At 46.4% G+C, this 22,594-nt stretch overlaps 1 protein-coding gene across 1 annotated transcript in view; it reads right to left on the bottom strand.

Annotated features, from left to right (window-relative positions):
* Positions 1-812: 812 nt before the first annotated feature.
* Positions 813-22,594, bottom strand: part of Wnt8b (Wnt family member 8B) — a 49,352-nt gene continuing 27,570 nt past the window's right edge. Inside the window, exons 2-6 of the mRNA XM_052713847.1 lie at positions 4,239-4,272; positions 3,433-3,571; positions 2,401-2,526; positions 1,524-1,666; positions 813-1,363 (exon numbers count right to left, since the gene is read on the bottom strand). Of these exons, the coding sequence (XP_052569807.1) occupies positions 818-1,363; positions 1,524-1,666; positions 2,401-2,526; positions 3,433-3,571; positions 4,239-4,272 (988 nt within the window). The 3' untranslated portion in view covers positions 813-817. The remainder of the gene's footprint in view (positions 1,364-1,523; positions 1,667-2,400; positions 2,527-3,432; positions 3,572-4,238; positions 4,273-22,594) is intronic.

A 22,594-nucleotide genomic window follows, 5' to 3' on the forward strand; every position in this document is an offset into this window, starting at 1 on the left:
ATCCAATCTGTCTTGATTTACCCGTCTTGGCTCAAACGATCAAAGCTCCTTTGGAGAAGGAGACAAGGTACAGATGGCTGCTATGATCAGGAAATGATTGCCAACCTACCCACTGCCGACCTCTACCACTCCTAGGCCTCTTGGTGTGTCTAGAGTATCTTTGGTGTTTAGGAAGGTCACTGCTCAGCTAATGAAGTCCGTCAGTGACATGGTGTCACGGTGTGCAAGTTGGGTTTTGGGGTTCCCTCTCCCCCCATATTCAAAGTCTTTCTTGTTGCCAGTTTTTTTTTGTTTTGGTTTTGTTTTTTGTTTTTCAGGACAAGTAGGGAAATGAGAAGACAAAGTGTTAGATTCTTGAGGAGCCAACATCCAGGGAACTAGGTCTAGACTGTAGGCCCCAGAGGCTCTGGCTCCCAGGAGGGAGGTGCAGTTGTGGTGAGCAAGAGAAGGGCCATGTCTTTACCTGCACTCTGCGTGTCTGAGAGGGTTCTTTCCTCGGCCTGATAAGCTAGGCCCAGCATTAAGACAGCTGGGGTCCGGGGTAGGGTAGGGTGAGGTGAGGAGACTCGCCTGTTTTCGTCCTTTTCTCAGGAACAACTGTGCAGAATAGTTTTGAGACCTAAGAATGAGCTGCGAAGACCATGCAGAGGAATCCGGGAAACAAGTTTGGAAAGTGGCACTCGGTGGAGTGACTGCGGCCTCTCCCTGTCAAGATCGCTGAGCTAGGGAGTGCGAGGTCCCCAGTCTGGGTCCCTCTATTTCCGGGGGTATCTAAACGAAGCCGAGGACGAACAGGAAAGGCGGCGGGAGGAGACCCTTAGGGTTTCTTCCCAGGTTTGTGCGCAGCGCCTCTCGGCGGCCGCTCGGCGCGGCTGCAGAAGTACTTGGTGACCCGCCGGCGGCACTGCTCGCAGCGGACCGCGCAGCACCAGTGAAACTTGCAGTTGCAGCTGGACACTGTCTCGGTGCGGCGCTCCTCCACTGCCAGCCCGCAGTCCCCGCACAGCCGGCGGCAGCTGCGGCGCTCCCAGCGGCCCAGGGCTCGGCCGCGCCGCAGGCACTCTCGGCCCTCGGTGCCTAGCAGCCCCAGGGTCTTGTTCTCCAGGCAGTAGTCTGGGGAGTCCTCCAGGTGCACCAGCTCGCGCGTGGAGATGGAGCGGAAGGTGTCGGCGATGGCGCCGCGGCCCGCCGCGCTGTTGCCCGCGCCCTGCAGCAGGTCCACCTTGAGCGCCACGTGATACTTCTCTTTCAGGTGCGCGCCCACCTCCCGGAACTCGGGCAGCTGCAACCAGCAAGTCTGGGTCGTGCAGCTGCCAGACACGCCGTGGCACTTGCACGTGCGTTTCATGGTGCCCTTGACCGCCTGGGGAGAAAGCTGCGCGTAAGCAGTCACGGCTGGGAGGAATTGCAGGGCGCCTAGCTAGGGAGTGGCCAGCCGGCTGGGTAGAGTCAGTTAAAGAACCGAGATGTTGGAGCTGGTAGTGGATGGAGCCAGCTATCTAGTAAAGGGCTGCGGGACTCACCTTGCGGCCAGCCTCATTGTTGTGCAGATTCATGGCTGCTCTGGCATCCTGTCCTGTCTCCAGGGCATCCACGAACTGCTTGGAAATTGCCTCTCCGAAGCCCACATTGTCGCTGCAGCCTCCCCAGAGCCAGCCTTGGCCTCCTGAAAAGGCAGGAGCAGGAAAAACCATTGAGTCCAAAACTTCCTGGGCTCATGTTTCTGATTGGGTGGATGGGTAGGTGGGTGGAGGAGAGTCTGGAATGGGAAAGGGTTAACGTTGGGCGAGTGCCCTGTTTCTGGATTGGTTTCCATCTTGATTTGTTTTTACCACCTTTTCTGCCCTCTTTCAGCCTGAGCCAATCCCCTGCTCAGGCCTTCATGACATAACTAGTTGTACCTGCATGCTCCTCTGCGGGAGGGTGCACGTGTCTGGTGGACAGGCGGTTGAAGTCTGGGAAGGAACAAGAGTTCAACCTTTGAGAGAGGAAGAGAGCCTAAGAGAGGTGATAGGGAGTAATGAAGTCAGGAACTGAGTGAGCGGGTACAGAGGATGGGGAAGGCCGTGGGAAATCGCGGGACGAGGGATGAACACAGGACAGGGCGACAGGAAAGAAAGTCCCCCTGGGAGGGATGAATGATTGAGTCTACACACTATTCCGTTATTATTGTGTTTAAGTTAAGAAAATTTGGGGAGGAGAACAGGACCTTACACTCTGTTTAGGCAGGGCTGTCGCTGTAGTGTGTGTGGGCTGGAGCTGGCTCGCCCTACTTAAGCGTTATTTCCCATGTGTTTAGAACAATACAGGTTTATTCCTCCAAGTCCCCACCATACTTTTTGTTGTGTAAGTGAACTTCCCCCGCCTGCCTGCGCTCCTCATTCCCACATTTCTACTCACCCAGTTGTCCATTTCGGGAGTCATCACACCCACAGTTGTCAAAATCTCCAAGGCTGCAGTTTCTAGTCAGGGTATACATAACTCCAGCAGAGCTGATGGCGTGTACAAACGCGGTCTCCCGGTTAGCTAGGGGATCGAGCCAAAGTCCCTCAAGGGTTAGAAGAAGAGGCTGCAGCCCAAAGAAATGCTAATGTGCTGCTTCCCCTTAATGCCTTCATCACACACACCCTCCCCAGTGCTAGCCTGTTTCTCGGAATCGGGTAGCTTACCCGCTTTCAGGACCCATCCCCTCCCTGCTCTCAGCCCTAGCCTCCTTCCCTTTTCAAGTCACACATTTTGTGAGTGGTTGGCTAGACTGCTGATGACATGATTATAGAGGATTTAGGTGGGAAAGAACCTGAGAAAAAAAGTGGACATGAATCTGAAAGCAAAGAACCCACCCCATTTCCTCCCGGAAAGTCTAGAAAGCACGCAGTCTTTCTTAAAAAGCTCCTCGGATGCGAGCCTTCTCACTGTTGTTTATCTTCTCTATGGTAACTTGGTCTCCAAGTTTCTCCTGGGTCAGCACCTCTCTCTAAGCCTGCTGAAAGGAGAGCCTAAGCAGTGTGAGGATTTATTACCCTAACCTGTATCTTGGTACTGCTTAGATTGTGATGAAGCCTTAGGCCAACCAAGGACAGTATACAGCCAAGGGCAGTATAGGACTGGTGATGAGGCAAAGTGTATTAAACAGTGAGGGAGAAAGAGAGAGAGAGAGAAGAAAGAAAGAAAGAAAGGAAGAAAGAAAGAAAGAAAGAAAGAAAGAAAGAAAGAAAGAAAGAAAGAAAAAGAAAGAAGGAAAGAGGAAGGAAGGAAGAAAGAAGTGGGGAGAAGGAGGAAGCAAAAGTGGCAGAGAAGGTAAAGAGAAGATCTCAGGAGAGAGAGAGAGAGAGATGTCCTGAGCAAAGAGACTGGGTGAAAATTAAGGACCTGGGGGAGGAGGGGAAAGCTGCGACCAGCAGTTCCCGGAGCGGAGGCCAAGGCTTTCCTTACCACTACGAAGTCCACCATGGCTGGACAGCTGCAAAGCTCTCTCAGGGCAGTTCCAGCGGTCCCAAGCAAACTGGTATTTACACTCTTCAATACCACTCTGGGCACCAGCTGCCACGCTGCTGGAGTAGACGAGGTAAGCCTACAGGAATACGGGCTCAAAATTTAGCCTCAACTTAGGAGACATTTGCCCCAAGCAACTCTCTGCTCTCCCAGCTTTCTAAAATACGGAGTGAGAAAGCAGTCTAAATATGCTATCTCATTTAACAGTGCTAGTATCCTTGTGGATAGGGACCATTGTGCAGGTCAAGAAACCAAGACTCAGAGCCTCACAGTTAGCAGATGGCAAAAGGAGGAGAGAACTTGGTTTCCACCAAACCCTAGTCCCCACCAGACTTTACTCATTATACTATACCATCTCTCCGAACTGAGTCCCAATCACACAATTCTTGAAATTTCAGGTATTGCACCCCACTACTAGCTAAGGATGGTATTTGGGGAACTTCTTTCCTGTAGAAGCCGTGTAGTACAGTTCCTGAACGTTAAAGGGACACTGACAGATGCGGGATTGCACCTGTCAAAGCGTGACTTTTCTGGCTCTGGAGATTCCGGCCATAAATTCAGTAACAATACAGCCAAGTGCTCATCTGAGCCCTGACAGTTTGCTGAGTGGCTTTGGACAAGTTCCTATCTGTGCTTTATACCACAGCGTAATGGAAGCTGTAGATGCAATGAAATCGCCGTGTATTATCTTCAGCCAACAAGTTAAAGCTAATGACATCTGAGTTCATCAAAGACATTCCCCTTACCTTTGGCCCGGTCATCAGAAAATTGTTCACTGACCTAGAAGAAGGAGAAAGCAGAGCACAGTGGAGAGATACCAGTTTGTTTCTGCCTCCAAGAGTCACAGAGATCATTTCCACAATACCATTGAGAGAAGGAAAGGGAAATTAGCTTCCATAAGCAACGTTACACCTTGTCACAAGGCTAATAAAGATAACCCACTCAGGACCAGCAAGATGGCTCCGTGGGTAACTGTGCCCGCTGCCACGCCTGACAGCTGGAGTTCGATCCTGGAACCCACATGGTAAAAGAGAACCAGCTCCTACAAGCATTTTCTGATCGCCACTCATGTACTATAGCATGTGTGCTGGCTCCAACACACGTGTGTACCCAAAATAAATAAATTTTAAAATAATTAAAAATTTAAAAGAGAACCCATTTATTTAAAAAATATAAGTTGAAAGTAGTACATTTCTCTAGATTACAAAATATTTATTTTTATTTTAAGTATACGAGTGCTTGCCTGTATGTATATATGCACACCACACCATGTGCCTGAGGAGCCACAAAGAGGGTGTCAGATCCCCTAGAACGGGAGTTACAGATGGTTGGGATCCACCATGTGGATGCAGGGGACTGTATCCAGGTCCTCTGCAAGAGCAGTCAGTGCTCTTAACCACTAAGTCCTCTCTCCAGTCCCATTTCTTCGGATTTTTAAAGTCAGTTATAATTTCCAACACCATAAAAAATTTAAAGTTACAGCTTCTAATACCATAAAAGATGGAAATAATGCTTGATTATTGTTTTGCCACAGGCTGGGGACAGAGCTAGCATTAATTCACAACTGGGTACCAGACGCTACCCAGTATTTCACATGTAGCCCCTTTAAATCATTTCTATCTCTATTTTGTCCATGGGGATCCAAGGAAAAACAGCTAACTTCATGTTCAGGCTCACCCAGCTAATGAGTGAGGAAGTTGGATCTGATCCAAGTTTATCTGACTTCACTGAACTGTACAGAGACACCTGTCTAATTAGGAAGAGTAAACAGTGAAATGTCTGTCTCAGGTTTTAATAATTGAATCCTAAAATAAAGCCGAATTTGAAAAGTAGCTCAGTCTCTACTTAAAAATGAAATGGCTTCGCTCTTAGGTCTTTACCTCAGAGAAATGAAAACTTTTTAACCTAGGAATTCCTATGTGGGTGAACTTATGAGTGTGAAAGGTAAAAATGTAGCATTTGCTGGGTTTATGGTGCACACTTGTAATCCCAGCACTTGGGGGGTGGCAGCAGGAGAATCAGGAGTTCAAGGCCAGCCCCATCTATAGAGCTAGTTCCAAACCAGTCTGGACTACTTGAGACTCTGTCTCAAACTAACAAAACAAGCAAAAACCCTCTAGCCTCGCTTATACAAGGCCACTGAGTTCAAGCCTCTGTACTGCAACAATAAAAATCCTTACAACAACAACAAAAACCACCAAATATTTAAAAAAACCCCAAACTGTCACATCCACACCATGGAATGCCACTCAGCAATAAAAAGAATGAGCCATTAATAAACACAATTACTGGGACGAACCTCAAGGAAATTAGATTAAAGTCAATCCCAGACTGGGGGGATTGTGGGGAGAGACAGGATCCCAGAGCAAGCTGACTAGCTAACTGACTAGCTAACTGACTAGCTAACTGACTAGCTAACTAGCTGAATCAGTGAGCTCTGGGTTCAGTGAGGGACCCCGCCTCCCTCACTATATGAAATGGAGAGCAGTTGAGGAGACAGCCAGTGTCAACCTCTGGCCTTTATATGCACACGCACATGCAGGGCTACACAGATGAACACACATACACATACTACACACACACACACACACACACACACACACACACACACAAGTCATTTTCAAAAGTTATGTATTTCAGCCGGGCGGTGGTGGCGCACGCCTTTAATCCCAGCACTCGGGAGGCAGAGCCAGGCGGATCTCTGTGAGTTCGAGGCCAGCCTGGACTGCCAAGTGAGTTCCAGGAAAGGCGCAAAGCTACACAGAGAAACCCTGTTTCGAAAAACCAAAAAAAAAAAAAAAAAGTTATGTATTTCTGGGTCTGGTCCTGTAATTGTTACCACTTGGGAGGCTGAGACAGGAGGATCACAGGTTAAAGGTGTGCGTGAGCTACAGAGCAAGTTCAAACCCAGAGTGGTCAATTTATTAGACTTTTTTTCTCAGAAAGAGAAGATTGCAGATATAATTTAGTTAAACACTCACAAAACATGGGCAATCCTTAGTACCACAAAAGGGGGAGATCTACATAACATGCTGAAATAGAGCTGAGAACAGAGTAGTGAGGCTAATAACAGGTTGGCGATTTGCCAGGAGTTTGGAGTAGGAAGATGGATGCTGCTATTAAGAGTCATGAGCCTTAGTAACGGAAAGTGTCTTAACTATGGTCATGGTTACACAAGGGTGCAAGCATGGCAAATTTGCATCAGAATCTCTCTCTCTCTCTCTCTCACACACACACACACACACACAAATATACGAGTCTAAGGGTGCAGTAAAATAGTGTCTGAATAAGCTCTAAGGTTACTATATAATAATTTTAAGATGGAAACATCATGGAAGGTTATGGAAAAGGTACAGAAGCTTCCTGAATATTTCTTTGTAACTTTTGCAAATCTCTAGTTATATAAAATGCAAAGTTAAACACAGATATGATCTGCAGTCTTGGAGATTTGGAGAATGACTTCAAAATAGACATTTTATATCAATGAACATGTATTATCTATAAGCTTCCCATCATGGGCAAGTAACATGGGAATCCTTAGGGACTGTACCCGAAGCTTGGCGTCCCCTGGCAGTTCTGAGGGCTGAAAAGGTGGTAAACATCAGAAAGGGAATTAGAAACAAAATAGATAAAATCATTCTCTTATTGGTGGCCAAGGGGCTTGCTGGACTCTCCACATGAAACACAACAGCCAAAATGTGGGTAGTTTTTGAGAAACAATATTAGCAGTTTGGAAGGCAGAGAGAAAAGTTATCGTTTTACAGGACAATCATTACTGGGAAAGAAGACAGCATGAAACAAAACATGGCTGACAAAGGACAGAGCTTTGCCAAGGCTGAGCCCGGGGCAAGAGTCTCGCCATGAAAGAATCTAAGTCAGGAAAACAGGCCAGTAAGGGGCGGAGGACTTGGAGGGCTTGCCCCTCCTAGAGAGCCTAGTTAAGGAAAGACATGTGTAACACGCTTGTCAGCTGAGCCCATGAAAGGGACAGGTTTCACTGAACACCTGTCTTGGCACAAAACTTGGCCCTTATTTAGACAACATGTGTATGTTGTTATTTGTAATAGATTGGGTCCTTGTGACTGCTTTACTTCTACGCAAAATCTCCAACGTTGAGAAAAGACTCTGTGTCCTCGTGGTGAGCACCAAAGCAGGAGAGTGTTAGTTTTGGTTAATGAGACAGTGGTGTGATGTCCTTTGAGCCAGTCAAAATAAAGACTGCAGACGGCGTAGTGGATGAGTGCTGTGGGGAGAGGGAGAAGATGAAGAGGGAAGGCATTTAAGTGTGTTATGGGCTGGGTGCCAGCTAGAGACAGTCACGTGACTGAAGGGAAGACACTGCCAACAAACATGGGAGATGGAATGTCTGTTTAATAGATGGCAGCTCTCTATGGGTGGGTCATGATGTATACTCTCAGATGGAGGAGCATCTTCCGATTCCCCAAGAGGATGTACCGTTGTTGCTGCCACTGCCCAGACTGGGTACCGTTCAAAAGGGTTTTTTTTTTTTGTTTTTTTTTAAAGATTTATTTATTTATTACATATACAGTGTTCTGCCTGCATGTGTCCCTGCAGGCCAGAAGAGGGCACCAGATCTCATTACAGATGGTTGTGAGCCACCATGTGGTTGCTGGGAATTGAACTCAGGACCTCTGGAAGAACAGCCAGAGCTCTTAACCGCTGAGCCATCTCTCCAGCCCTCAAAAGGGTTTTTAATCTTCCTGGACCTTCCCAACTATTCTCAGGCCTTTTTGTTCAGTCTCCAGACTTGTACATTCAACGATCTGCTTGATTTGGTAGGCATCCAGCTTAACTTGCCTCAAAATGAACACTTGCTCTCTCGACACCTCAACCTACTCCAACTCAGAACGGGAAAGTCCCTCCTTGCTTAGATAAAAGTCCCAGCAAGTCACCTTTGACTCTTTTTTCTTATTTTGTATTCAATATGTCCTTAAATCTTGCTGACTACAGCTCATAATGTAAACAGTTTTCAACGTCTCCCCTAATTTCACTCTGGGTCAAGTCATCACCATCTTTTGTCTGGATTACTGGGAAAGCCTGTTAATTAGTTGGCTATGGTGTTGTACACCAGCAATCCCAGCACTGGTGAGGGTGTGTCTGGAGGATTTTGAGTTCAAGTTTATATGAAAAGTTCCTTAAACTCAGCAACAACAAAACAACTCCGTTTACAAGCAGACATGTGACTTGAATAGACATTTTCCCAAATGAGCCATTGAGCCCGTGGAAAGATGCTCAGCATCACTAGTCACCTGAGAACAAAATCACAAGAATCCACACCCACTGAGGGAGCTAGACTGAAATAAGAAGACTGGGTGTGATAGTGCATGCCTTTAGACCCACTCAGGAGCACTCGGCGGCGATGGGGGTGGGGGCAGAGTTAGATAGAAGCCTCCTCTCCAAAGTGAGTTCCAGACAGCCAGGACTACAAAGAGAGACTCTGTCTCAAAGGAAGAAACTGATGAAAACTCAAAGCATCCAGAATCCTCAGTGTAGCCCTGACTATCCTGGAACTCACTCTATAGACCAAGCTGCCCTCGAACTCAGAGATCCGCCTGCCTCTACCTCCCAAGTGCTAGGATTAAAGGTGTGCACCACCACTGCCCAGTGAGTGCATGCACTTTAGAAAATTGTTTAGCAGTCCCTCCATAGTTTAAAGATAACACAGCAGTTCTACTCTTAGGCAGACATATACGACACAGAACATAGACACTGTGCTCACAACAATATTAATTAGAATAGCCAAAAACTAAAACTGCCCAAACGTCTAGCTCCTAATGAGTGGGTGCATGCAATCTGGTATGTCTACAGTAGACTATTATCTGACCATAAAAGTAAATAAAGTGCTGATACATGCTCCAACACAGATGAACATCACTCTACGTGAAAGAACCCAGACACAAAAGACCAAGAGCTATATGAACCCTGTTCTTGATTTTATGAGAAACTTCTAGAAAAGACCATTCTATAGCAACAGAAATTAGATTGGCAGTTATCAAGGACACAGGGGAGAACACTGGGATAGGACTGCTAATGGAAAGGGGATTTCTTTCAGGGTTGGTAAAAATGTTCAAAAATGGATTGTGTTGAGAGCTGCACAGGTATGTGGATTTACTAAAAGCCAATAAAGTCATCATTTATAAGTCTTTCTTATTCTTGGGTAAATGTCTAGTTCAAATGAGTCATGCTCATTGCTTCTTTTTTTTTTTTGAGACAGGGTTTCTCTGTGTAGTTTTGGTGCCTGTCCTGGATCTCGCTCCATAGAGCAGGCTGGCCTTGAACTCACAGAGTTCTCCCTCTGTCTCCCGAGTGCTGGGATTAAAGGCGTGCGCCACCACAGCCCCGCTCATTAATTTTTTTTTAAGCTGAGGATCGAACCCAGGGCCTTGTGCTTGCTAGGCAAGCGCTCTACCACTGAGCTAAATCCCCAATGCTACTTCTTTTTTAAAAATTGTGTGTATCTACTTTATTTATGTGCTTTGTGTTGGCCTGCATGACTTTGTGTGCACCACATGCATGCAGGAGCCCAAGGAGGAGAGAAGAAAAAACTGGATCCCCTGGAACTAGATAACAGGCAGCTGTGAGCTGCCATGTGGGTGCTGGCAATCAAACCTGCATCCTCTGCAAGAGCAGTGGAAATTCTGGGCAATCTCTCCAGCCTCTACAACCGGTACTTCTGAAGCTTCACTGCAGGCGTTTGGGGAAATGGTGGATATGGAACCCAAGGCCTCACCCTTACTAGACAAGTTACTAATTTCAATAATCCAAAGCAACGGCTCTGCCACAAACTACACCCCAGCCCTTGCTTGCTTTTTCTTTTGTAAGACAAGGTCTCACTATATAGTACAGGCTGACCTTGAACTCACAACCCTCCTGCCTCAGCTTCCTAAGTTCTAGGATAACAGGCTTGTACTACCATACTTGATATCACAGTAACCCTGACCTCCAACCAAGTCTCACTGTTTAGCCCAGGCTGGCCTTGGTTTCCATCTACTGCCTTGTTTCTGATCATAAGTATGGCTTGCCTGAGGTATCTGTTGCCCCCAGCTCTTCTCACATACTACTTTGAACATAGAGAGTGTTCTGTTCAAGTGGGTTGAATTAAAGGGTTTGGAACGGAAAGGTAATGAAGGGCTCCTTAGAACCAATGGGAAATTTGGAAAGGAAAGGGGTTACAAAAAGATACGTGGGTAAAAGAGGAGACGGAGATGAACCACAGATTGAAAACCCAGGAGCTACTTTTCTTTCTTTTTTTTTTTTTTTGGTTTTTCGAGACAGGGTTTCTCTGTGTAGCTTTGCACCTTTTCCTGGAACTCACTTGGTAGCCCAGGCTGGCCTCGAACTCACAGAGATCCGCCTGGCTCTGCCTCCCGAGTGCTGGGATTAAAGGCGTGCGCCACCACCGCCCGGCTACTTTTCTTTCTTTTAAAAACCTTTCCATACTCAGCCCAGAAGGCAATGCTGCCCAGAACCTACCAATCTAGAAGTGTGCATGGCCCAGATCTTGGATCTTTGTACTGGGATGTCACTTGTCTTCAGGACAGTTCATAGGTAGCACTTATCTTTTAATTACAATGTTTGGAAAGAAAGGATTTGGGGGAAACAAGGGAGAAATGTGGGGCAAGCGGAGCTGCCTCTTATTTGTTAATTGAGCAGATGGTCATACAGCAAGGATGGAAGCCAGAGTACTGAGCGAATGCATGAATGTATACTGCCATGGATGTCATCATTGTGTTTCATAGTAATTAGGAATGGCTGTTAAGCAGTTTGCACAAATAACTCCAGTTTTTCTTTTATACTGCCAAGTAAATATCTTATTGTTTCTTCTCCTTTTGTTACTCGTATATATGATACATAATCTATATACATATGTGCACGTATAAAGTGTGATGTCGCAGTCCCAGGCATGGTGGCACACTCCTTTAATCCCAGCACTTGGGAGGCAATGACAGGCAAATCCCTGTGAGTTTGAGGCCAGCCTAGTCTACATAGTGAGTCCTAGCCAGGGTTCCATAATAGGACCCCTTCGCAGAAAAGTATGATGTCACATAAAGTGCAGTTCGTTTCACATACCAACAGCTAACATCATCAGATAGGTCAGGGTAGTGGTACTTTACCTGTAACATGTTACAAGTTTTCCTAATGACTGAACACAGTGTTTATGCTGTGCACAGCAAATCTATTGTAAGTATTTTAATGCTTGAAGCTCATGCAATTGCCACAACAGTTACAGAAAACAGAATGAGTCTATTCTCCACTTCACAGACACACAAACTGCGTCGTGGTGTGTCAAGGCAATATAACACACTAGTTCGGGGGTGGGTCTGGAACCTATGCTGTTTCATTCTCTCATAGCAGTTCTCAACCTTCCTAATGCTGTGACCCTTTACTACAGTCCTCATGTTGTGGTCACCAACCATAAAATTATCTTGTTGCTACTTCATGACTGTGACTTTGCTACTGTTATGAATTGTAATGCAAATATCTGATATGCAACCCTCAATGGAAGGATCATTTGACCCCAAAAGGGTCATGACCCACAGGTTGAGAACCACTGTTCTAGGCCATGTACTGCTGAAAATGTGACTCATCTCTCCTCTGCCTCCCAGTTCTTCTGCTGGTCCAGGACTCTTAATTCCTGAAAAGTCATAATGGATATTTGGAAGTCTCAGTGACATTCTACTGAGTGATTGATGCCTGTGCTCAGTAAAGAAGTCCAGATGACGATCACATGGTCTCGGCTACATTTTTCTTTTTGTAATGCTCCAGTGCTCCCTTCTAGAAGCTTCCATGCCCAGTTCCAAGGGTTCTGGGAACTGCCAGATCCCCTATAACCGATGCTACTCACACTGACTCTTGTATAGACAACGTAGAAATGAACAAGGGGATTTTATGGGAGGAGATATGGAGATTATCTGGAAACTATACTTCCTGCTCAGTTTTTCTCTATAAACATAAAACTGCTTTTTAAGAAATGTGTATTGATTTTTTTTTTTTAAGTAGGGACACATGCTGGGAGGCTGAGGTGCCTAGCTGAGGTAAGGTGAACTGTGTGTGCAGCTCCTGTCCTTGACTGTTCCCTCTCTCTCTCTCTCTCTCCTTGTACTTCCAGTGGCTTCCTCACATTGTGGCTGACTTATGCCCTCTTCCCCACAGCACGACGAAATGTTCGCACAGCGGACTCTGCCACAAGGGATCCGAGTCTGGTCAAGGCCCATCCCCTTCTGGTCCTCCACTCACTGACTCTGCTTCTAGGAGTCTTTAACACAGCAGCTCTGCTTATGCCCCTAGAGCATCTCTGCACGCTAGTCACCCTTCCTGGAAGGAACCTTTAACCCACAATTTGCTCTTTTATTTTTCTTAGACTCTTCTAATGCCATCTTGTTCTTATGAGTTAATTTACAGCAATGATTAGGAAGAGCAGTCAGATCTCCGTCTCCTGTCCTCCAGAGTTCAGGGTCGCTCTGCTGTCACAGGTCCCCAGCCGAGCCGCTTAGCCAGGCCCTGTCCTCCTGTTCTCCACCCCTCAGCCACAGCTCCCCTAAGCCAGGCACTGATGAGGAGGTTCTTTGCTGCTAGTTTCGTGAGTCTCTAAGTCCTCACTGTGTCCCTCATGTTAATTATCCTTCCTGTCACTCAAGGACCCTCTGGGATCCAGCCACATGCCCTGCCCTGGCTGCATGTCTCGCTTGAGGCTGTGTGGGTGGTCTTCACAGCAGAGTCCTGCCGGTTTACCTCCCTTCCCATCCCTTCTCTGCTCAGGGACCTTCTCACCGGAGAAACCTCAGAGCCTAGCCAGTAGCCAAGTCTAGCCTTGATTCACAAGGCTTTTATCTATAGCACGAGGCTTGTGAGCTGGCTCACCCACTGGACCCTTAGTCCACAGCCATCCTGACCCCAATGGAAAGTTTTTCTCAGGGAGGTGGAACAAGACCGGAGGGACTTTGGAGCAATTCAAAGACAAATACCACTGCTGCTCTGTCAATGCCTGGAAAGTCTCCAAGTTTCTTTTCCTAAGAAAGTATGTTTCCTCCCATGATAGACACCACACACACACACACACACACACACACACACACACACACACACACACACACACAGACACACACACAGCCCTTCTCTACCTGATGCTTTTTGAAGAAGTATGCATTATTTTTCCAGCTTAGGGAGTTCAAAGACAGTTGCAAGCTTCTGTGCTGGTCAATTAGAACCACACACATGGCCAGGCATTTAAGCCACTATTCCTCACCCACAGTTTGGGGATGATTCTTCACACTTGCAGAGTATACAAGGTAGTTTGTATAGCAACATCATTTTGTGGTCAGCAGGTTCTCAGCCATGGTCAGGATACTGCCTCACTGTGGGACTGATGGGCCTGGACCAGAAGTGTCCAAGCACGAGTTCTGTTTGCATCCACCTCTTAGCATGTCAGGAACCTCGTAACTGGGCTGATTTCTGGTACCTGGCTCCCTCTCCTCTTCCTGTGCATGCACCTACCCAGGAAGCCATTCCATCTCATTTGGTGTGCTCCCCACAGGCAGCTTTCCTGGATGCTGTTATGCCAGGCTGGCTTCCAGTCCAATGGTTGATGTAACTTAGACGTAGAACCAGATTCCCTTTGCTCTGTCCCACTCATGTTTTTTAAAGACAAAGCCTTTTATATGAATTTCTAGAATTTAATGTTTTATATCCAATACCCAGAACTTTCATCCTCATCCCCTCTGCCACACTTGAGTCCTGCCTCCCTTGGCTTTCCTTATAGGCCTTTGACATCCTCCCTTCGCTTTCCTTATAGGCCTTTGACATTTTAGCTTCTTCCTCCCTTGTCTTCAATCGCATCTCTAGACACCCACAAAAAGTCTGGCGGTCATGAGACTTCCATTGGTCTCTCTTGGTTCAGACTGTGGGGTTCTATTAAAGTTGGGTGGCAGGCTAGGGGGAGGAGGTGTGATGGTGAGTGTGGACTGCTGTTCTCACCCAGAGACACACAGAGGCACTTCAGGGATTAGTGGGGCTGAGGGCCAGAGGCTCCAGAGCTGGAAGCTGCCTGGGGCTCCAGCTAGAAGAGCCTTCCTCACAACTTTCTTTCTGAATAGTGTTTACACCTTGCCTGAGGCTGGGGAAAGCTGAGTCATCACCTCCTTCTGGGATTTTCCCAGAGGTTCTCTGTATTCCCCAACACACGAGAGCACACATGTACAACACACACACACAATTACATAGACAAGAGTCTCCCTGATAACTGTGAAACTGGATCCCAGAGTTCCTAAAGTTTCCTTCGCTGCCCTCTGACAATGCCCAAGGATATTTAAACCAGGAGCCTCCCACTGCACAAGGAGTTGAAAAAAAAAACAAAGGTTTCACAGATCAACTGGGTGACTAAATGTTACGCACTGTAAACTATAAATTATGGAAATTGACCCCACTACAGCTAGGGGAAGGAATAGAAAGGAGAAGGCACAGATGTCTGAAGTCTTAGGGGGAAGAACGTATGTAGAATTTCAAAGATCAATTTTCTCCTACTTTCAAATGTGTCAAGAAGATAAAAATAAAATCATAAGGAAGCTGGGGATATAGCTCAATGGTGGAATGCTTGCCTAGCTGTACAAGGCCCTGGCTTGCACCTCCGTCACTGGACAGGGGAAGCAGAGGAGGAGGCAGGGGTGAGGGGAAGTTAATATGGACAAGATCTTGTTCAGGGGTACGGAACACAAGCCTGGATTCAGAGAACGGAGTTTTTAAGCAAGAAAAACAGCAAGTGTGGACTCAGCGAAGGAATGGGCACTGGAAGAGATGAGAGGAAGCAGACAGAACCGAGGCGGACACTGGCCAAAGGAAGGGTTTACTGTTGTTTCCAAGATGGCTTTAAAGGCAAAACTCAGGAGTTCATGGCTTCAGGTCTCATAGCTTCTCCATGACTCGAAGTGCTCTTCAAGCGCGGTTCAGCCCTACAAGTAAGTCTAAAAAATATTTTTTAAGAATGCAAATTTTCTATATGATACTGAAGCATATTATATATGAAAGTTAGTCTTACAAGCCAGTTGGCTAAAACAAAATGTTAAGCAGGAGTGTACATTTCAATGGCCATCCTTAGGGTAAATATGCCTTAAAATGCCACATCAGTTCAAATCCAGCCCTTGCCAAATAATTATTGGCAGAGGCCAATGACCTGCCTTTGGGACAGCTCCAGACCGTGAAACTCTGCCAAGCAGGTGTGGAAGGATTTCTTCCTCCCCCTCCCCCTCAACGGAGGAAATCACCAGTTCCCAGGAGTGGTCTTTTTCCTGCCGAGGGATGTGCTGTCAGTCAAGGGGATGTTATAGAGCCACGGCTGTCTTTGGTCCCCACTTCCATCCTTCTTTCTGTAGTACAGCCATCTCTGCCAAGGAAGTCAGAGCCAGGCTGCAGGAAAGCCCTCAGCGCTTGGCATTAAATGAGGAGGGAGGGACATGGCGCCTGCACTCACCCTGGCCTCCAAGTGAAGGTCACTGAGGAGAGGTCCAGGCCACTGTCTCCAGTGGCCTGGCATCATGGCAGCTTCTGGCCCAGTCACTGGTCAGACAGTTTATGTTTCCTGACCTAGTCACCAAGTCTCTGTGGCCTAGACTTGAAAATATTCCTACCTGTTGCGCAGATGGACACAAAACCACTGATTTCCAAAGCAAGAAACCTCTGGCTGTAACTGTAGAGATTAACTCCCAAACCCAGCAGATGATCGGCTCAAGGCAGCAGAACCAACAGAAGTCCGAATTTGAGGACCTTTCCACTACCTAATGGAACCCAATTCAAGCGGAGAGTGAAACATCCCTTCCAGTCGGCCCTGGCCACTCATTTTATTGTCTTTGCTGCTCAAAGCACAAAAAAGCCAAAGCCTGCATCTGACTGGCTCCTCCTCCTTTCATTAATGACTATTCTGGGTTGATCCAAGGACAATCGTAACGTATATTGTTCCCCACGATTCTTCCTACTTGCTGCTATCTCTGTCTCTCAGATGTAGACAGGAGATTCCTTTTCACATCCTTCCTCTTCCTGTTTTGAACCATTTGAGAAGAGAAATACATGAAGCTGGAAAGGCTACCAAAAGCAAATGAAACAGCTTGGACAGGAATTGACACCGGGTGAAGCTGAGCTGTAGGGGTTTCTTACCTATCTGCCCACTCGGCTTTTATGAAGGAGGAAGCCAAGGAGGAGGAGGAAGAGTCCACAATAGAAACTTACAATTAAACAGGACACTCCTGAAGCAGTAACCTAGGCTGTCTGAGCACCGCAGACACCCCGAGGAAGCTGAAGAAATGCCAGACAGGACAATGTGGACAGCCTGATGGTTTTGCTCTTGTCGTGAATGGGCAGGGTAGGGAACACAGAGTCTGACGGGGAGCCCGAGAGTCTGAGTGTAAGAAGAAAGACTGGGATGTAGTGCAGCAGAAAGCAGTCACAGTGCCACACAGAGGGAAGTTCTTCCTTCTGTGGAACGGCCTCGTCTGGCCTGGAGACGGTAAGAATGTCATCCCTGGAGGCTGGCTGAAAGACCGACGACGTCTACCTTTTTATGGAGTCTTATTGGGACAAAGGATGGGGACACTGGAAACACACACTGTCAAAACAATGTATTTGGGAGTGGTTAGGTAGTAGTGGGTTTAAATGCCCCCTTATGGTCTGAATTTTTTTTTTTCTGAGAGAAAACTCTAACCTCAGAAGAGTAGAGAGAAATGGCATGATCAATACCAAGGGCTTGCAGAAAAGATTGAGAAAAACAAATCATAAAAGTGTGTCTCTTAACGAGGCTGCAGGTCTGTCCACAGTGGATGGCCATTTCTTTCAAGAGACTTCAGGGTCTAGGCATATTTCAAATGGGAGCAATGGGGACTGTCTTGATAGGAACCGAGCACACTGTTTTCCCCAGCTGTTAACCCAGCCTGACCTTTTGCTTAGTAAGAAAAATCTACTTGCAGAAAAAAAGGTTTTATCCTAAACAATATTGCCTGGACCTTACTCTCTAAGCCATACGAATTCTCTGTCTTCTGATGAAAATAGGAAAGGGTCCTTGGAGCCCAAGAAAAAGGAACTTTATTAATGGAACTACAAGAGAAAGCATCAGCTGACCGCAGAATCCAACCAGCTGTCCAGCCAGAGGAGAGAAACAAGTGTTCGCATGGAAGGGAGCAGACGTGGATGAAAAGGCCTTTGTTTCTGGTCTTTTCTTAGGTCCTCTTTATCTCTATATAATGTTCCAAAACAGAGATCCCTCTGTGCCATATTATCCTAGACACACACACACACACACACACACACACACACACACACACACACACACACACACAGACGCACGCACGCACGCAAACACAAACATACACAATGCACACACACCATGTACCTCAGAGCAATCTCTTCATCACAAGAAAAACAACAGTCCTGTCTGTTCTCGGACCTCATGAGTTTTGTTGCAATTATAATGGTCATATCATTGTTGCCATCCGTGAGGGGAGGACTCGAGATGGTGAAAGAAGACACAGGCTCCCATTGTTGAGGAAACCAAGGGTTAGTGGGAGGCAGCCTTTGCTGGTCCTGTCTCTAGCTGGGATGCCGATCATGCAGCTGCTTGGCTAGGCCACCTCCCAGCTGCTCCACCATCTCAGCTGGTTTTGAACCATGTCCTTGTGGAAAGGCCAGGGTTGCTACTGGTGAGGGCATGTTTCACATTAGCTGGCTCTTTTCTAGATTCCAAAGCAGCTCCTCACATCTCGCTTATGTCTGTCACCTCAGAGACCTGCGGGCTCTCTGAGGAAGAGCATGCTTTACTGATGTGACCAGCTTTCGTGGGCCTGTCTTTGAATTCCTCTTTTTGTTTCTGCTAGTGGGAAAACTCACTGTGACAAACACATAATACGACAAGAAACTATCACGAGTTCAATAGTTTTAAGTAAGTTTGTATTTTTTGTTTTCATTTTTGTTTTGGGGAGCTTTTAAGACAAGGTCTTTTTATGTAGCCTTGGCTGTCCTAGAACTCACTATTTATATCATGCTGGTCTCAAACTCACAAAGATTCACCTGCCTCTGCCTCCTGAGTGCTGGGATTAAAGGTGTGTAACACTACACGTGGCATGAATTTGTATTTTACTTTCTATAACATCCATTTAAAAATAGTGGCAGATGTCTTTAGAGACCAGAAATATTATCTATATCCAATGCTTGGTAAAACAATGTAGGTAAAGGCCCTCTGACAGTAGAGAAGACCCCTAGGTTTAATCCCCAGCATCACCAAAAACAACCCCCCCAGCTGATTCATTTCCTAAGCAGGGCTCCAGCACCTTAATATCAGATGCAATTTCAATTTAAAAAAAAAAGTTACTGTAAAAACCCAAATACTGAGACCCATGGGGTAATGTTTTTCAAATATTGTCTTACAACCCAATCATTTCATATAAATTCTTGCCCTGTTGCACAATAGAAATATATATACAGGCCTTAGGAAATTAGGCAAAGGATGAGAAGAGGTGGGGGCGGGGGACCCTGATCACCCATTGCTATTATGGGATGTTAGCTGGAGTGAAGTAGGGTGAATAGTAAGGAAAGAAAGTGTATCAGGAAGGTGACCTCAGTTCATTTCTGGCGCCTCTGTAGCCGCCATCATCTCTTGCCTTGCAGCTTCGTGCATCCCTAGTCTCTATTTTAAGGAGCCATAAAGATTAAGAAAAATTAAAAAAAAATGTCTCAAGTTACTAAGGAATAAGACTCCTCAGAAATGGTCCACCATGAAGCACCGGCAGCAAGTCCTGTTTTTAAAATGCCTCTTCTGTTGCGTTCTCAGTAAAGCTGCACTGTAGGGAAGTCACCAGGATTCTCTTCTTTTCAACCCAGGAATGCTTGCTGCCGGACCCTTTTAGACAGTCATTTCAAGCGGCCCGACAATTGAACAGCCAAGCAGAAATTTCGGGTCTCCGTTTGTTAAATGCTTTTGAGGTCCTTACATAAAAGGTTGATAATGAAGTATTAAGAGAAACATGTCAAAGGCTATGGTTGGTCAAATTTCTCTGCCTGGCACAATGGGGTGACCTTATACAAACCCCAGAGTGTTTCGTTAGAGGAATAATCAATATTTAAAATGTTAAATTTTAAAACTCACTTTCAAACATTACCTAAAAGCAGAATCTTGGCCAAGTATACGTTTTTAATTCCAACTGAGACTTACAGGAAAAAGCAATTAAAGTGTGAGTGTGTTGCACTGGAGATTTGGGCCCTTCCCACTAAGTCAGGCCGGCCAAGGAGGGGTTCTAAAATCCGGTGTTTAAATTAGCACGAACTTTCACATCTCTTTTCTCTTGTTTTCTTTTTGAATCCAGACACTTGAATTTGGACAGACAAGCAACCCAGCCACCCTTCAGTGTGGCATGTCAGTGTTGGAATGAAATGCACATGACCCCCTTCAGCAGGGAGGGGGACACACAGTAAAGGTATTTTTTAATGGAACAATTCTTCACACTGCCCTGGTGACTAGGGAGGGGCATCTCGTGTTTTTCTTTTGCTGATATTGAATCAGCTGAAGAGCATGATGAGCACCAGGAAAAACGCCCTGAAATAGTCTCCCAGCCCTTTGTCATTTTGTTCTCATGAGGCAGAGATGGCTTCTTTTTTCCCCCCTTTCCTTTTCATGTTGAAATATTCAATTAAAAGACCAATTAAAACTGACCAATTATTTGGCGGTTTTGCTCATAATCAGGAATGTTGCAAATCATTACGCTTAGCTGTGAGTAGTCGTGCTAAGTTGGCGAACTTTGAAATCAACACTTTAATGGAGATTGCTAGGCTCATTTACGATAAGAATACACTCTCAATTAGCACAGGAAGCAGGTTCCAGCAAAGGCATTTCTATTCTGGCTTGCTGGATAGGATGTGGAGCAGTTGGATTTGTATCTTAAGTAGATGGTCGAAGTGAGAATTGACTGGGGCTGGGGGTTGATTGAGATAGCATCTGAATTGAGGAGAAACTCCAAATTGCCTAGCTACAATGTGTTCCTCGGGTTGTGCCTCCTTATCATATTCTTGCTTAGTAACAATTGCATGTGCAGATGCCCTTCATGGTTCCCAAGACCAAGGGTAATATCATCTGGCACTTGTCCTAGAGTTTGCAAAGTACTTTCACAAGTTATCTGGTTTTCAGAGCGATTAGGAATTTCTGTACATTGAACAACTTAAATACATTTGTAGAAAAGCTCAGGTTTCTAGAATATCTGCCTTCAAACCTGTTTGTTGACCCAATGCCAATAGCTCTAACGCTAATGTGAGCAGTTTCTTATAATATTCTGAAGAAAAGTCAGAAAGTGCAGAATCAGATCCTGCCCATTCTGTCTGCAGACCTGCCTGCCTTGAAGTGTCTCTCCAGGCCCACAGCGGGGTAAAAAGTTAGTGCCCCGGGCTACTCTCTGTTTCTCCCCAAATCGCTCGAAATTTGTAGTATAGTCATTTATAAAAATATACAAAGTCCCTCGTTTTAAAATCCACTCTTTTATTGGCAAGAATCCTGACGATGTGCTGAGACCAGCCACATACTTAGGACTAGCCCTACTGCGCAGATTGGCTGTTCCCAAGAGAGCGCTCAAGGCCTCCTACCTGTCCGGAAATGAAAGCTAGCATTCTCCAACATATCACATACCCTTACACACCTCCCATCCAAGTAGGTTACTCACCAGGCGTGGCTGAAGTGGAGAACAGAAGTGAGAAGAAAGATGCACACAGGCTTCGTAAGGAACATAGTCTTCTGAGAAACAGGGAGAAATTCTCTCAGAAACTGGGGGACAGGGGAGATGGGATGTAGTCTTCCTCAGAGGCAGAGGGATGGAATTCTCCTCAGAGCTCGACTTCCTTGGTGTGTAAACGATCCCAAGCAGAGTTAAGGGGAGGTGAAATGGAGCTACCTAACATCCAAAGAAGAGATTATCTACTTAATTAAAGTTTTTCCCCCTCTAAGTCCTTCAGCCAATCAGAACTCAAGTGCCAGAGAAAGATTGAGTCGATCAAAAGAACACTCCAGGATCCTCCCAGACAAATACAGAAGGGGACGAGGAGAATGGGGACAAAGAAGGGGTGGGGGGAGAGACATAGCAAATCCCCTCACATAATCACTGCGTGGAGTTGCCTCTCTCTTGCTGTTCTCTGCCCACCACACCACCGCCGTCCCCCACCCAAGCACATGCACACACAGACACATCCACACAGAGAGAGGCTGGTCCCCAAGAGGGATTTAGATCGGATCATGCTTTCCTAGTTGGTCTTTGTAGCACTTTGAGACTGAATTTGCATTTGGGATAGCTTTCCTCAGGCCCTGGGGAGCCACAGGCCCTCTGATCTGGGGGTGCTGGCTGTGTATCTCGCTGAAAAGAAGGTTTGGAAACTTCGGGACGTTGATGTCCTGACAACTTTTCCATCAATAACTGAGTGCCTGCTACATTCTCAGACCAATACAAGACACTGTGAAAACTGCACCCACATCCCCCAACACACACACACACACACACACACACACACACACACACACACACACACACACACAATTTCGACTTGCAATATATTTATGCGTAGTACTGTGATAATAAAATGGTATGGGTGAAAGAAGTACTACCCAGCAACAGACGGCTTGTAAACCACACTGGGTGATCCAGGGACACTTTCTGGAGAACATAAAACATGAGTTTCGGAGAAGGGATGCGATTTCAACCAGGACATGAAAGTGGCCCCAGATTCCCAGCTTCTGGGGCCGGGGCCAGGAGGGTTCCTCTAGCTCCCACTGTTCTGAGTGCTCCCGTAGGGAGGAAGAGTCACGTCCATCTTAGTGCAGGTGCTCCTCAGAGGGCTCTGACCTCACTCACTGTTCAAGTCTTTTATCTGAGCATTCCTGCCACCTTGCTTCCTGGCCTCCCAGAGTCTGCACTCCACTTCCAGAGTTCCTCTTGTTCCCGAACTCTCCGGCCAGACTGATGCCAACAGACCAAAGAGTTATTGAGCTGAATTATTATCTGTATTGATCAGGCCTGGTGAGTTAGAGATCTAGCCTTTGGCATTCGGATAAATTCATTGTCCACTTGGAAAC

The sequence above is a fragment of the Peromyscus californicus genome, unplaced genomic scaffold (genome assembly GCF_007827085.1).
Source record: "Peromyscus californicus insignis strain IS unplaced genomic scaffold, ASM782708v3 Scaffold_4__1_contigs__length_199733344, whole genome shotgun sequence".
NCBI classification, from domain to species: domain Eukaryota; kingdom Metazoa; phylum Chordata; class Mammalia; order Rodentia; family Cricetidae; genus Peromyscus; species Peromyscus californicus.